The sequence below is a fragment of the Barbus barbus genome (genome assembly GCF_936440315.1).
Source record: "Barbus barbus genome assembly, chromosome: 19".
In the NCBI taxonomy this organism is placed as follows: domain Eukaryota; kingdom Metazoa; phylum Chordata; class Actinopteri; order Cypriniformes; family Cyprinidae; genus Barbus; species Barbus barbus.
The window spans coordinates 22847126-22864836 of record NC_136747.1 but is presented as its reverse complement, the minus strand read 5'-3'; the positions used below and the strand labels follow the sequence as shown (position 1 = coordinate 22864836).

The following is a 17711-nucleotide window of genomic DNA, read 5'->3' as shown; positions in this document are numbered from 1 at the left end:
TAGGATCCGGAGAAGACTCAGGGACGTCACACCTCCCACTCCAAAAGGAGGTTCCCCGAAGGACCAACAAAAAAACATATACACAAGCAAACAACCATTTAAATATATAATAACATAGTTTACAGTAACATTAATACTCATCTCCATAAATTCCACTCCATTCTACTCTTGGATTCATGGGCCCTAGGACAAAGAGAGAAAAGGAGAGAGAAAAACGAGAAAAAAGAAAAATATAGAAGAAAAAGAAAAGAGTGACAGAAGAGACAACCCGACACTAGTGGAATCTCTTACACCCGTGAAAGAGTATCAGCAATTAAGTTATCCTTACCACGTATGTGTTTAATCTGTAAGTGGAAAGATTGCAAAATAAGGCTCCACCTCATAATTCTTTGATTTTTACTAAAAAAGTAAATGGATTATGGTCGGTATATATGACAATAGGACCACAGACCGAGCTTAAATAGACCTGTTAAATAGAATGTTGAACGGCTAAAACAAGGGCTAAGGCCTCTTTTTCCACGGTAGAATACACTTGCTGATGACTATTGAATTTTTTTGAAAAATAACTGACCGGATGTTCGATTCCATTTGCCTCTTCTTGCAAAAGAACAGCACCAGCGCCATAAGCGCTAGCATCAACTACAAGTAAGAAAGGTCTTTCAAAATTTGGAGCAATTAACACAGAAGCGTTGGCCAACAACGACTTGGCATGATCGAAGGCATGCTGACATTGTTCTGACCATTGAAAAGGACTCTTCGGGCTTAAGTCAGTCAATGGAGTAACTACTCTCGCAAAGTTCTGACAAAAACCTCTATAATAGCCCACCATCCCGAGAAATCGCCATAATTCACATCGGGTAGTTGGAGTAGGGAAATTACAGATAGCATCAACTTTAGCATTAATAGGTTTTACACAACCCTGGCCGACTACCTTACTCAAATATGTCACTGTGGCCTTCCCAAATTCTAGAAAAAAAAAATAGAAAAAAGAAAAGGACAGGGCTTGTTTTTCAAGCAAGAATTGAGTGGATTGTATGAAGTGTAAAAAGAAATTGCTGCGGTTGGTTCATGTGAGTGACAAGTTGTTGGTAGGAAGAGATTCAAATGTTAAAATTAAACATTATTTATCCTGTAATATTTATTATATTGTTTACCATACTCTTAAAAATAAAGGTGCTTCAAAAGGTTCTTCAAGCGATGCCATAGAACAGGGGTCACCACACTCGGTCCTGGAAGGCCGGTGTCCTGCAGAGTTCAGCTCCAACTTGCCTCAACACACCTGCCTTGAAGTTTCAAGTATACCAAGCAAGACCTTGATTAGCTGGTCCAGGTGTGTTTGATTAAACTCTGCAGGACACCGGCCCTCCAGGAAAACGTTTGGTGACCCCTGCCATAGAAGAACCATTTTTGGCTCCACAAAGAACCATTCTGTCAAAGGTTCTTTAAAGAGCCATCTCTTTTTTACATTTTTATAATCTGAAGAACCTTCTTTCACCACAAAGAACCTTTTGTGAAACAGAAAGGTTCTTCAGATGTTAAAGGTTCTTTATGGAACCATTTAGACAACAAAGATTCTTCTATGGCATCGTGAAGAACATTTTCATTTGTTTAAAAGGTGATGTAAATGACATTTTTGGTGTCTGTATTGATTTTATTTACGCTATAGTTCTCATCCTGGAGCATATGTCAGACCAAATAAGGTAAAGAAAATTATGCTTGAGCTAAAGAATATTCTGTTTTCATGTTGAATATAAATAATAATAAAAAAATGGCTGAGAGGCTTCAAAAGTCATGTAATGGAAACTTAGAAAAAGAATATCAACCCTAAAAGGAGACATATGTTGAGTATGCATTATGACTGGATGAGACAGAAACATCCTGGTTTGATTAGGATATAAAAACTGAGCCCAAGCGTTCCTCTTTGTCACACACTCTGCTGTCAATCAGTTTTAGAAACCATAGTCACATTGATCAAACATTGGTATAAGGGGCTGGTAATGGTTTTACATATGCTTTCAGCTATTTTCATTTTTTACAGGAATAAAAATGAGGTTGTGAAGACAGAAGTACAGTGGGTTCAGTGGATTGTATTGTTGTTTAACAACATAGTAATTGTTCAGTTAATGAAATACCTTTCCAAAAACTTTCAGACAACAACTCCGCAAAACATTAAAGTTGTGAAAATGACATGATCGTCAACCTTAACACGTTGTAGACATAAATGCAAGCATTTTAATCAGGAAAACAAGCATTTCCATATTGATTGATCCACCCCCATCCCTTTGAAAGCTCAGTGTATTCCCTTATAGACGTTAATCAAGTTAGACAGCTTATTGAAATTAATGCAGATGAAAATGAAATATGTGGCACAGAGATATAGCCTTTACAATGGCATGCACTTTAACCCCTGTGCATCAATAAAAAAAAGTTACACTTAGGTCCATAGTGGACAAAAATGTCCATGTCAAAAAAACCGGTCATAAAAATTGGAAGCTTGGGAGCAGAGACTTAAGTGTGGTCTCATTTTAAAGAAGACCCATGACAGATGATTGTTGAAGTAAAAAAAGTGAAACCAAAAAAAGTTATACAGGTTTAAGTTTATGAAAATGATTTATGAACAATATTTTATATTTTATTTTATGAATATTTTATATATGAAACATGTTGAACTCTAAACCTGCTAGAAAATAAAAGCCATAAATCTAAACAAGTTGTGTTCCAAATTTGAGGTTGATATCTCAAAAAATGAGCTTTCTGTAAAGTTTTGTTTGGGCGCAGTACCAATTTTTCCCCATTAGATGCCAGCAAAACTCTGCTGGTGCACACAATGCTTGGATTTGTGATTTGCAGTAGAGTTTCTCTCTCTCAATTTTTACAAGCACACACACTCAATTTTTTTTATGATACGCATACAAACCACACTCTGACATCTATACCAACACACCCACACAATTATAGCTGCATTATTTATCCAACTGGCTCTATAATACGCAGAAGCAGAAAACAGGAATAAAGGGAGTATTTGGTTTATAGACCCTTTATAGACCAAACCTGAAAAAAATGGCACCATCTGGTAAAAAATAGTAAAAAATTTAATTTTGAAGCCTTGCCAACAGAATTAAAGCCTATTAACAAAAATTGCATCATTTTACAGTTAAGTGGCACTGCGATTAAAATTAGCAGTTTTGATGGGTTTCAATGGGGACATTTTTGTCCAAAAGGTCCTGAGTGTAACAATTTTGTGTACCTAGTGTAAAATAGATTTATTAAAGGAAATGAGGGTGGAATATTAATATTCCAATAAAAATACACACCTGAGGCAAAATTTATGCAGTTAGCATTAACACAGGCAAAATTATAATGGACAAAAATGTCCATAAGTGTGCACAAGGGTTAAGTGAAATAAAAAAAAATCATCACAGAAACTAAATAAGAATCTAAATCATAAGTTCAGAAACCAAAAATAGAGAAGTAGCTAGGAGAAACTCTGGGGGCTGTGAATGTCACAGCTTGTATAGCGTGCACACACACATTCTGTAAGCTGTTTTATATACCACATCCTGTGAAAACAATACAGTATGAAGTGCATTGATGCAGATAGAAAAAAAAAACATGCATTAAAGATAAATGTGTAAGAGAAGGGTAAATGTGCATCAGAACCTCACTTACACTTAATGTGTGGAAGAGGTCTTTTGTAGCTCATTGGGGTGTTTAATCTGAGAAAGAAGAACACAGAAAAATCTTGATGAACAGCATGAAGAGGAAATCAGCTGACATACTCAGTTTGCAGTGCGTATGCAGTCCATTTGTGGTGGATATGCGGTGTAGAAGCAGAACAGACTCATTGTGCTTTCATTGAGCCATGGCTGTTTACCAAAAAAACTACATTTATCCATTATTTTGATTTTAAATCCAAACGTTGTTAGCCTAAATGCTTTTTTTAGCATTGTGATTCTCATTTTACACAGTAATACAATAAGCTTTCTATTTATTTTCAGTATATTGCTTTACTTTGGCACTTGCTAAACATAGCCTAAAGTCCGCTTTTCTTACATTAAAAGGTAGAAAGTTAAACATTCTAAATGCAAACTTACCACTGACAGAAACAGTCAGCTCTCCTGCCTTTTCTTTTGCATTGAAATCATTATTACTTTAGCAATCCTGCGGTTCATAAAGAAAAAAAAAAATCTTACTCTCTGCCTTGTTTAGGCTGTCTAAAAGAGCATTTTCCCTTAATCGTTTCAACCCCAGCCAAAAATCCATAATTGACTGTTGACTGAGAAACACAGTAGACTTTAATTATATGCATTTGTGGTGAAATAGACTCTGCAGACGCACCGCTGGACCACAGTCGCGTGCAACTGTGGGCGAGGAAAAAAGACGCACCGCATACACACTGGAAACGGAGTATGTGTCAACCTGGCGTAATGCCCAGAAAGGGTGCTGATCGGATGTTTAGATCGGGTGCTGCAGCCTGCAAAAATTTGGACATAATTAATAAATTTGATTTGTGAAGATGTGTAAATAGGGTGAAATAAGGTCCAGGCGTTGCATGCTCTGCTTGAGAAGGGTCAGTCAAACTCTCCCAAATATGAAAGAGAAAGGAGAAAGAAAAGTTAAGTCACACATATATATATATAAAAAACAAATTTTTTGAAAAATATCCAAAGCTCACGGTGGTACGTCATATAGCTACAGTAGATAAAATAGGCTAGTCAAATAACTTCTTTTTCATCTTGACATAGTTGAGCTCACAGTAGTTAAACACCACATATTAAAGCTGTGCATGGGATAGGCTATAATCAGTTTTATGACACTGTGATGTTGATGTGAACGATTCTGAATAAAGTGACAAAGAGAAAGTTAAAGTGACGTGACATGTGGCCAAGTATGGTAACCCATATTCGGAATTAGTACTCTGCATTTATCCCATCCAAAGTGCACACACACACACAGCAGAGAACACACACACACACACACACACACACACACCGTGAACACACACCCGGAGCAGTGGCAATAAATGTAATTAATTAGTACTATCATACATAATAATGTTCCGTTTTATTATTATTATTATTATATAATTACTGAAAGTACTTTAGTGCTGTCAAATACTTTAGTGCTCTAAGTTTTCTTCAAACCATACCAAAGAATGATGTGTTTTGTGTCCAATTTACCATATACATTATATTATTTTGTTTATTTATTATAATAAAATGAAAACAGTTTTTTTGTGATTTCAGAGTAAATGTAAATAGTAATGTAATAGTTCTGTTGTACAGAATTGCAGTGATTTGCTGTGTCCATGTTGAGTAAATGGAGCTACAGTATCTGCTACTTTGTATCAGGTATCTTACATATGGAGACAAATCAAGCATCTACACGATTGAAATTGTGAAGGACTGCTGTGACTCCTCCCCCCATGCAGTTCATAAAATATTGTCAGCAGCATTCACATGTGAGAGTGTGGAAGTGTGTGATTCAGTGCACAAGTAAGTAATTAAGATGAACTGTTTTGGCTAATTGTGTGTAATGGTTTATGGTCCTCTTTATTCATGTCCTTGACTGACAAGTTTCTATTAAACTGTATGTATAACACTTCAGAGTTTTCTTAAATTGACAATATTATTCTTGGTTAATATTCAGTTGTTGTTTTTTTCTCCATTCCATTACGTTATTGCAGACCGAGTGAGAATGGAAGGTGTTATTATTGTAATATAATGAGCTTTGTACTGTAATGTTTTCTCACCGGTGGATGAGACATGAGATAATCTGACAGTGTTGCATTCAACCCTATCTGAACTTTCTTGTTCATATCAGATTATATATGTTTTTTTTAAGCAAATGGCTTATATTTTGGCATGTGTGTGCAAAAAAATGTAATGCACATGATGATTATTGATCAAAACTAATACATTCTCAATGAAAATAATGTAGATTCTCAGTGAAATTGTCAAAACTTCTAAACATTCTTTCATCGTGTGAGCCATCACTTACAAAATGATCCAGTTATCGAAATCCATCAGATATGCATGTATATTCCATTAATATCTTACATGGAATGTTTGCAATGTCTGTTAAATTTTCAAAAGGTCAGCCGTTATAATGAAATAGGAATCACAATCTTGTCAATCAAGTTTGAAAGCATATATGGAGTATAAATCAAAATGTTTATTTATTTATTTGAGTACAGTATTTACTTTTCAGTTTTTGGCTATGTTGAAATCTGTATTTAAAACAGATGGAACTGACATTCTTGTTAAGCAATGTCAACAAAAAAGTAGACAAAACAAGAAATCTGTATGTATCAAAAGTTTTCAAGGTGAAGAAACATCTAAACATTTTGACGAGTGTGGCTCACACAACAACAAAAACACTTTAATTTTGGTTTTAATCTTCTGGCACAAAAACTAGGTTATTAAGCATTAATTAAAGGTTTTGGGTGAGTTACTACATTTGTAGAGTTACTGCATTTTGCAAACATGCAACAGAGTTCTGCTTAATGTGTGTTTTTTTTTTATGTTTGTGTTGTTATTGTTTTTTTCAAACAATTAAAGCTCAGTATTTAATAAAAAACAGTGATGCTGATAAAAATTGCCACCGTTAGTGAGGCTAGAAAGGAAATATTAAAAAGTCTAAAAAGCTGTAATTAAGCTTGTATTCGATATTATAGAATTAAAAAAGCAAATGAATACATACTGCAGACATCTATGTAAGCTACTGATCTTACAATTATATAGTAGGCCTACTATACAGTACCGTCGCTCCCTATACGCAGAGTACGCAGTTTGGGTAGGGCACCAACTCCCAGGGGAAAAACAACAAAAAAAACTTTCGTTCTATATTTATATTAACATATACCTAAATAAAATACTAAGCATGAACAGATATATATTACATATAGAAAATGATAAAAAATGCATTTTATGGTGAACGCAGTAGGCAGTATAAGCACACGTGAAGCCCCATTCCCGCATCTGCGCCCGTGACCTCACCTCATGTTTGTGGCTGACTACAAAAGATCGTAATTGATGGACAACTAGGCTATATCAGGGAAAAGACATCAGCAGTCCGGCGCAGAGAAAAGAAATGAAAAAAGCCCAAGGTGAAGCCCATGCATCACTTTCAGGTAACTTACGTTCATAATCCTGTGAAATGTTTTAGCTGTTAAAGTTAACGTTAATAATGTGTCGGTAATAATTACACCATCTGCCTTAATATTCTAGTCTCCATGACTTAAAATGCATAATATAAAAATGAGGCAGATGATTGGTTAATTAATAATAATCACATGGTTTCATTGAATAACACTGTTAAAATACTTAATGTAATATAAAATAAACAATTTATGTACATTAGATTATTACAAATGGCTGCAAAGGGCTTCAAAAGCCTGACAATTGCTGTTGTTACACTTACAGGACGACCAAACATTTAATTCAAATATCCACTTAATCTTTCATTTTTGGCCACCTTTTGCAATAGAAATGTTATAGCATCTTTAATTTCTTCAACAAAAACATGCGGTCATCACAACCCTTACTAAAATTAACCATGGTTTTGTCATAGTAAAACTGCTTAATTTTATTTTGTGTGATTTTCTGAATCCTTGAGACAATAAAATCAATCAGACAACTATATTAATAAAATCATAGCCATAGGTCTGGCTACAGTTATAATTTATAAATAATACAATTTAATTACAATTTATTTATTTGCTTTTATATTTTATTAAAGTTCTTTTTTGATCCCTTATAGTAGGTGTTTTTTTTTTGTTTGGTGTTTTACTTCAGCAATATTTTAGGGAGGGGGCACAACAATACAATTCTGCTTAGGGCACTCCTTGGCCAGCAGTGGCCCTGGTTCTACTTAAAGTCAAATAAACTCAACAAAGGTGACGCTCTCTTTTCATTTGCTTAACAAATCAAGAAGTCCACGCACAAAGAGAAACCAAATTTAAAGTCATAAATCTTACTCTGGCACTTGACAGCTGAACTGCAGTGTCCTGTTCCACAGTATCCTGAGAGAAAAAGGTAACTTTTCTTTCAAATTACTGTGCTTAAAGTTAAAAATTCTAATACTTAGTTTCTCAAAATGTATTTTCATCTCATTTTAGCTTAATAGTTCAAAACTTTCCATAGGTACTTATAAGTTAGTACTTATAAAGCACCTATTCTGCATGACCATATTGTACATCTCTAATCCTACCCAATACCTAAACTTAACAACTACCTTACTAACTATTAATAAGTAGCTAATTAGGAGTTTGAGGCTAAAGTTGTTTTATTGTTGTTGTTAATAGCGAGAATTGGACTTTAAAATAAAGTGTGCCTGAAATTACTATTCCTGTCTTATCCAACAAGTATTTGACATTACCTTTTTGGCTTGTTATCCCTCAGCACTATCCCCAATACTCAAGTTATAATTTACATGAAGCAAGAAATTTTAGACACTCATGTACAACAAAAGCCTTTAGTAAAAATGACTATACCATTAACAACCACAACTGATGTATTATATTATAGCCTATTATTATTATTATTTGTGGAACAGTGAAAAATGTCAGAGAACATGGACACTTTTCACTGTGATGATGGGTTTCCAAAATTTAACAACATCATAAAGTTTTTCCTATTGTCATTTTTTATGTAATGTTGTAACAGTGGATTGAAACAAACTCACCTACAGCGGTTACAAGAACCAAGCTAGACCAAGGAACAAAGGCAACATGAGAGCTACTTATATCAAACAATAGGGGTCACTTGACATACTGTAAACCAACCAATGAAAGCCTGACACATACAACAAAGGAACCAATGAGAACAAGACACACAAACAAGACAACCAATAGCAGGATCACATGAGGGCAAGGGAAACATATGACAGGACAGGAACCATGACTGAACAAAACAAAAGACATGAAAACAATGAACAAAACTCAAAACCAGTGTTATATTACTTTGCATTAAATTACAGAAAACTAGTTAGCCTAATACTGCTGCATGACTGTTTTATAATACAACAACTGATGGCAGATTTGATATCTTCTGTAATCAATGTCTCAATGTTATTTATTTATTTTATTTTTTTCCTAGTTTGGATAGGAATCAGTTCAAAACTATCTTGAATTTTTTCTTTCGCTATTGGAAACACACAACACTAGCAACCAAATGAAGGCACAAACTGATAAAATGTAAACTAAATGTAAACTTGTAATGCAATTTATCACTTTTTGGAGAAAAATGTCTGTCAACTGTAAAATGCATTTATACTGTCAGGATACCATGAAAGTCTCAGTAATTGAATTGCAATTGAACGAATGCAAAACAAAAAGTTCCTACCCTCCATCACTCTTTGTTTTGACAGAATTGACTAATTTGAGGATCTTTGGTCTTTAACAGCAGATCTGTCAATGGCTACACAGAACATAAACTTCATCACCTGGAATGTTAACAAACAAAACAGAGACCAAAAATTTCAAGAACTACAAAATGCAGACATTGCTTTCTTACAGGAGACACACATTGGAACAGAAGACGAACATATAGAAAACTATAAAGATGAGTGGAATATTTTCTACACGAAGTAAACCTCCTCCAGGAACAGGCATACTAGTGAGGAAAATACTAGATTATGACGTGACATACATTGGGCAGTTGGGGGTTGCTCCAGGGCACCTCAGTCGTGGTATTGAGGGCGGAGAGAGCGCTATACATTCACTCCCCACACCTACAATTCCTGCCGGCCCGAGACTCGAACCCTTTGGATTACGAGTCCGACTCTCTAACTATTAGGCCACGACTTCCCCAAATGAACACATAAGTGATGAAAAAGATACTTGTGGCACTTATGTTGTCCTGAAATGTAAACTGGACACTCTGGTCAGTGTTTAGAATCAGAATCAGAATCAGAATTACCTTTTTTGCCAGGTATGTTTGCACATACGAGGAATTTGTTTTGGTGACAGAAGCTCCACAGTGCGACAGAATGACAGTGACAAGACAAGACACGGATAATAACAATAATAATATACAAAATAGACAATGTGCAAAATAGCACAAACACAATATACAAAATGGAAAATTTGGTATGTACAGGTATGTTAGGCGCAAATTTGAAATGTAATAAGTATGCGTGTTAAATAAATAAATGTATGACAGTGTTGTATGTGTCATGTTTATTGTTAAGTGTTCAAACGTTCATGAGATGGATTGTCTGAAGAAACTGTTCTTGTGCCTGGCCGTTCTGGCGCTCAGAGCTCTGTAGCGTCAACCAGACGGCAGCAGTTCAAAGAGGGAGTGTGCTGGATTGTGAGGGTCCAGAGTGATTTTGCCAGCCCCTTTTCTCACTCTGGATAAGTACAGTTCTTGGAGAGTGGGGAGGGTTGTACTAATGATTCGCTCAGCAGTCCGGAGTACCCTCTGTAGTCTTCTGAGGTCAGATTTGGTAGCTGAGCTGAACCAGACAGTTATTGGAGTGCAGAGGATGGATTCAATGATGGTGGAGTATAACTGTTTCAGCAGCTCCTGTGGCAGGCTGAACTTCCTCAGCTGGTGAACGAAGCACAACCTCTCTAGGGCCTTTTTGACAATAGAGTCTATGTGAATGTCTCACTTCAGGTCCTGAGAGATGGTGCTGCCCAGGAATCTGAATGACTCCACTGCAGTCACAGTGCTGTTCATGGTGCAGGGGGGGGGGGGGGGGGGGGGGGGTTCTCCTGAAGTCCACGAACATCTCCACCGTTTTGAGCATGTTGAACTCCATGCTGTTAAGACTGCACCAGACAGCCAACTCTTTAACCTCCTGTCTGTAAGCAGACTCGTCACCGTCCTGAATGAAGACGATCAGTGTTGTGTCATCTGCAAACTTCAGGAGCTTGACAGAGGGGTCTTTAGATGAGCAGTCGTTGGTGTAGAGAGAGAAGAACAGTGGGGAGAGTACACAGCCCTGAGGAGCTCCAGTGCTGATCATACGGGTGTTGGATGTGCATTTTCCCAGCCTCACTAGTTGCTGCCTGTCTGTCAGGAAGCTGGTGATCCACTGACAGACAGATGTGGGCACAGAGAGCTGAGTTAATTTGGGCTGGAGGAGTGATGGGATGATCGTGTTAAAAGTTGAGCTGAAGTCCACAAACAGGATCCTCACATAAGTCCCTGGTCTGTCCAGATGCTGCAGCATGAAGTGCCGTCCCATGCTGACTGCATCATCCACAGACCTGTTTGCTCTGTAGGCAAACTGCAGGGGGTCCAGTAAGGGTCTAGTGATGTCCTTCAGATAAGCCAAAACCAGTTTTTCGAATGACTTCATGACCACAGATGTTAGAGCCACAGGTCTGTAGTCATTAAGTCCTGTTATCTTGGGTTTCTTTGGGACGGGGATGATGGAGTGTTTGAAGCAGGAAGGGACTTGACACAGCTCCAGTGATCTGTTGAAGATCTGTGTGAAGATGGGGGCCAGCTGGATAGAACAGGATTTCAGAGAGGCTGGTGTCATTCTGTCTGTGCCTGGTGCCTTCCTTCTCTTGTTCTTTCTGAAGACCTGGAGCACATCATCTTCACTGATATCGAGTTTAGGAGGGGGGAGATGGGGGTTGCTGGAGGTGCTAATGGTGTTTTTTCAAACCTGGTGTATTTTGCCAGAATTTCATCCTTTTCTGTGACTTTCGTCCATCCTATGACTTGATAATTTGAGTGGTCAACATCTTAATTTACTTTTAAAAATAAGCACTTTTTTCAATCAGAACTAAACATGCTGTTTTGTTGTTTTCTTTTCCCCCTCAACGTAGACTGACCATGTATGCAGTTGTTACTCTGCTGGACTCAGATGAGGTAATGGTGGCACCATCACATTGGTTGAGCCCAGACAAGAAACAATGTTACTGGCCCCCATTCAAATCAACAGAGAAGTGCATGGAAGCTGTTCAGAACAGAATTACAGCTGAAACAGGAAAGAAACCATGGGAGAAATTAAATATTAGATTTCACAGAGAATATGGTATGGTAATAACTGTTTAAATTTGAGATTTTGTACTGTCAATTAAGTTTTCAAATAATACAAAAATATTTATCTTATTACAGTCACTTTCGATAAGGCAAAAGAGGGACAACAAGTAGTTAAAGAACAGAAAGAACGGTAAGGAACAGCTATTTATTGAAACAATTTTACCAATCAAAAGGTCAGAACTCATTTGTGCTGTTTTGTTAAAGTATTGATTATTTTTATATAAAGGTCATTTCTACTAGCCACTGGATTCTCTCCAATACTAAAAAGACAAAGACTTGAAAGCACTCAAGAAATGTTAAAACATCAACGTCCTCCTGCACCAACTGCATCTACATCCAGAATGTCAGCTGATGGTGAGTCACTTCTTTTGTCATAATCAGTTTGAGAAGTTTCTTTTCCTTCATTGTAATTACAGCACAACTAATTTTACACAGACAATAACGAGCTCCTCAAAATGATGAGATACATCAAGATCACAGTTCAGGAAAACTCTGCTATGTTAAAGAAACTACTCCAAGACAATACAGTTCCTGAGGTCCCCAGCAGTACCAGTATTCCTTCTAAAGATAGTGAAACAAACCTAAATCTGCCTCTTAGAACCTTTGAAGATGTGGTCTGGACTGAAAGAGAGCTTAACGATGCAACAACACGCCAAACATATGTGAGTCAACACAGTATATGAAAGAAAGGTATAATGTACAGTCAGCAAAATAAACTCTCACCTATAGCACATGTGAGGGGTTTATTCTGCAATGACTGATTATCCTGCTTATTCCATGGCTACTTACTAAATGAATAAAATAAATGGACAATAAAAAATGTTATAGTATTAATGAAAATTCATTATTACGCTACTGTACATACACAGTTTTGTGGTCTATATACAAAATATTTTTGTATTTCAAAGTATTCCAAAAAAAAAGTAATAACGATAAACAACACTTGACAGTTATACAATATTATTTGTTTTTACAGGAAAAATATCTGTCAAGGATTAAAGGTTTTGGGCAAAAGGATGTGATTAAGAATATTATGCAGCAACTCCTAACAGACGATCTGGCTATGCAGTTTAACTGGCAGGGGAGAGATGATAAAAAGCCCTTTGCTAAGCTTATTTTAACAGATGTGATCAGAGGTAAACACACCGCGGAATGAACACTTCCCACATAAACATATAGAAATGTTGTATTTACTCATGTTTTGGATGTATTCAATCACTTAGTGGACTCTGTGATGTTTACTTTCATAAACCTTCTTTAGATTAGATTGTACAAGAGCAGCTTTAAGTATGAAATACTGCCATCCAACAAATTTACAGTGAATTCTTCATTGGGTTTCCACTTTCAGATGCTGCATCAAAACAAAGTATAACGAGGCAAGACTGTGATACTGAAATAAAAAATTATTTGTGGTACGCAACTGATCGAATCAGTCGGAAGAAACCAAGAGATTATGGAGGTGAGTGATAAATGTTATGTAATGTTTTCTCACTTTCTATTGGCTGATCTTCTCCAATGATGGTTTGGTCAATGCATTCTTCTATGTTAAGAATCCTGCAATCATTTGTTTAATAATCATTGTTTATTTTGTATAAATACTTCCTTCCCCCTTCAGGTGTGACCACACTGCTGGACAGTGTCTTCCAGTCAGAGATTGGAATGTCTTTTATTGATGACTGAGTTTTGGAACATTTATTCAGAGGTCATGTAAGCTTAACTGCCTACGCATTAGGCATTAATTTTGTGAAAACAATATGTGTACTAATTTAGCTTGCCACTGTGTACTTCATATATTGGCTCTTGAGATAAAATGCTTATAATACTGTTAAATTTGAATCCGTGTAAATGCATATGGTTAGGCTAGAATTTCTTTTGTAAGATAAGATAAGATCCATCAACCTTTAACTGACTGGAGGAAATAATTAAATACTGATGGGTTGGACTGTGCTATCACTGCATGCAAGGACAGGTTTTCAGTGGTGGCGTTATAGTAGTGCCTTTATTTGCCTGATCCAATGAGGTTCCTTTCCTCAATATCAAATAGTTGTGTTGATTAATCCATAGGCTATTTCTTTCTTTTCAATGTTACATAAATAAGATGTAATGATTTCATTCAAAATAAATCATATTTAAAATAAACCATATACATAACATTTATCTTGCTTTTGCTTTTTTCTCTTACAATAGTGAAATTATAGCGACAAAAATGAGATGACAAAAGATGACCAAATTATTACTATTGGATGTCATTGCAGTAGGGGAATCTTCAACTCATGTACAACTGCACAGGGAATTGACTTTTCTTAAAATCAGCAGGTTAGAGTTAATTTAGCTGAGCAAGTTACCATCACCTCTCAAAACAACAATTTCAATACAATTAATCTGTTTTACATGTTCCAATATTTCGTTTTCTGTTAAATTAATCTGAGAATAGGCTATGTGGTGTAAGTGTAGATATATTCAGGTGCAGCTCAATAAATTAGAATGTCGTGGAAAAGTTAATTTATTTCAGTAATTCAACTCAAATTGTGAAACTTGTGTATTAAATAAATTCAATGCACACAGACTTAAGTAGTTTAAGTCTTTGGTTCTTTTAATTGTGATGATTTAGGCTAACATTTAACAAAAACCCACCAATTCTCTATCTCAACAAATTAGAATACTTCATAAGACCAATAAAAAAAACATTTTTAGTTAATTGTTGGCCTTCTGGAAAGTATGTTAATTTACTGTATATGTACTCAATACTTGGTAGGGGCTTTAATTACTGCCTCAATTCGGCGTGGCATGGAGGTGATCAGTTTGTGGCACTGCTGAGATGGTATGGAAGATTCTCTATGGGGTTCAGGTCAGGCGAGTTTGCTGGTCAATCAAGCACAGTAACACCATGGTCATTGAACCAGCTTTTGGTACCTTTGGCAGTGTGGGCAGGTGCCAAGTCCTGCTGGAAAATGAAATCAGCATCTCCATAAAGCTTGTCAGCAGAAGGAAGCATGAAGTGCTCTAACATTTCCTGGTAGATGGCTGCATTGACTGTGGACTTCAAAAAACACAGTGGACCAACACCAGCAGATGACATGGCAGCCCAAATCATCACTGACTGTGGAAACTTCACACTGGACTTCAAGCAACATGGATTCTGTGCCTCTCCACTCTTCCTCCAGACTCTGGGACCTTGATTTCCAAATTAAATGCAAAATTTACTTTAATCTGAAAAGAGGACTTTGGACCACTGAGCAACAGTCCAGTTCTTTTTCTCCACAGCCCAGGTAAGACGCTTCTGACGTTGTCTCTGGTTCAGAAGTGGCTTGGTAGCCCTTTTCCTGAAGACGTCTGAGCGTGGTGTTGATGCACTGGCTCCAGCTTCAGTCCACTCCTTGTGAAGCTATCACAAGTGTTTGAATCAGCTTTGCTTGACAGTATTCTCAAGCTTGCAGTCATCCCTGTTGCTTGTGCACCTTTTCCTACCCAAATTCTTCCTTCCAGTCAACTTTGCATTTAATATGCTTTGATACAGCACTCTGTAAACAGCCACCCCTTTCAGTAATGACCCTCTGTGACTTACCCTCTTTGTGGAGGGCGTCAGTGTTTGTCTTCTGGATCATTGCCAAGTCAGCAGTCTTCCCCATTATTGTGGTTTCAAAGAACAAGAGATACCCAGAATTTATACTGTATGGATGGTCATTAATTGAAACCCAAATGTATATATTCTAATATTTTGAGATACTGATTTTGACTTTCATGAGCTGTAAGCTCTAATCATCAAAATTAAAACATGAAAACTTTTGAAATGTTTTACTTTACATGCAATGAATCTGTTTTTCACGACATTCTAATTTATTGAGATGCACATATACATATATCATTAAGTTACCAATATATTAGGATTAGAGTAGGCTACCTATCTGGGACGTTCTTGGTTATCTTGTTACGTTAGGAGGACTTACTGACGACGTTGTGAGTTGGTAATGGGATGGTAATGAAATTACGTGCATACGACGTCGTGGTTACGTTGCCTATTGGTAAGTCATGAAATTACCAAAAGTTACCAATACGTTACGTAACGGTTACGTCTTGTGTTAGCAGGGAAGTTTATGTTTTTTTTAAAGTAACGACCAAGCGGCCAGCGGCAGACAGTTAGCTGATCATAGCCTATGTTTAATCAATTTAGCCTTCTCAAATCATCACGACTTGCCTAAATTAAAATCTATTGATATACTAAAACAGTTCAAGTATATAACAATGTTTAAACGTTAAACCTGCGCTATAATCATAATGTGCGCAGCGGCTCTGCAGGACATGGAGACACCAGCACAAACACTTGTTTTCAGTGGAAACAACTTAAAATAGCCTACGACAATTTCTTTCTGATAAAGATAAGAGTAATACATCATTCGCAACTGTAAAGGGTCTACTTTTATTTATGTGCACTCACAATACCAACAAAAGGTAGTTCTTTTATAAAACAAAGAAAACAAACATGATGCGCTTTCTGCCGTCTTTAACAGGAGCGCTTCACAAAAATGAACTGAAGCTGAGCGAATACATGCCTCACAGACATGATAAATATATGTATAGACAGCTTTAAATCACTTGACGGAATAAAAATTTTTTAAAACAAAAACTTTTATTCTAATGTTAATCAATAAAGATGCATTTCTCTCTAAAGGCGCTTCTAATGAGGAGACGGCGAGTCAGGATCAGCAACTTCATCCTTAGGACACAGACTCAGAAAACATTAGTTTATTAGTAAATCATTCAAATATCCCCTTACTATTTCCCGCAGACACATTCATGGTTATGTTTGCTGGGGTTTTTCAGCAAGCTTTAGTCTATTGCGTGCATTTGAACGCAGAACTATTCTGCTGCGCTGAAGTCACTTGTGCACCTGCTGCTGCTGCGGGACACTAAACACCATCGAGCGGCTCTCAGTCGCAGCACGGTCTCGTGTTGTTTCCACTAGCGCGGCAATGTTTTTCATCACTAATTGATGGATGTCTACAATATAAAAATAAGGAGAAACCTAAAACAGACCCGAGGACCGGCCCCCGTCTGAACTATGACGTGAAAATTGGCCTTTTGCCGAACTTTTTTTCTCCCTTTTCAAATCTCATATCACATCATAAAAGGCATTTATTTTTTATAAAAATGAAAGAAATAACCAAAAAGTTGAAAATAAAGTATCGGGTAGGGTTAGGGTAGGTGTAGGGAGGGCTTTATTATCAATAAAGTGGCATTCATTTAATAATCCGAATTAAAATGATAATTTACACTCAATACGTTAATATAGCATACTGTTTTATAAAGTAATACAATACTGAAGTGCAGATAATGGCCACTATTTTGCAACAAGTAGTATAAATAGCAGAAAATCCTGCTATTTTAACATAGTGTAAATATAATCTATAGCTATTTGCACTTAGTGTAAATAATATATCGCTAAAAATACTGCTGTTTTCACTTAGTGTAGATAAAATCCATTACTATTTGAACTTAAGAAAAATGACCACGATTTCAACTGAGGGGGGCCTATAATCAGTCCGTGCCCAGGGCACCTCTGCGTCATGATCCGTCCCTGCCTGAACTAAATGAAGATAAATGTCTTGGTGTATGATATGTTTATTGAACCAATCAGATAAGAGTGAATGAAGAGTCAGCCAGAGCCTCATTTGATTGGCTACAAGAAGATGGTGGACCCGCCCTCCC

The 17711-nt window shown here is 36.6% G+C and overlaps 1 protein-coding gene across 1 annotated transcript; it reads left to right on the top strand.

The window, feature by feature from the left end:
* The first annotated feature begins 5467 nt into the window (after positions 1-5467).
* Positions 5468-14161, top strand: LOC306885719 (uncharacterized protein). The gene is made up of 8 exons (XM_079442449.1): positions 5468-5495; positions 11789-11997; positions 12081-12135; positions 12232-12359; positions 12441-12667; positions 12982-13141; positions 13354-13464; positions 13621-14161. The coding sequence occupies exons 2-8, from the start codon at positions 11796-11798 to the stop codon at positions 13683-13685; spliced, it is 948 nt and encodes a 315-aa protein (XP_079298575.1). The 5' UTR covers positions 5468-5495; positions 11789-11795; the 3' UTR covers positions 13686-14161.
* The last annotated feature ends 3550 nt before the right edge of the window (positions 14162-17711 follow it).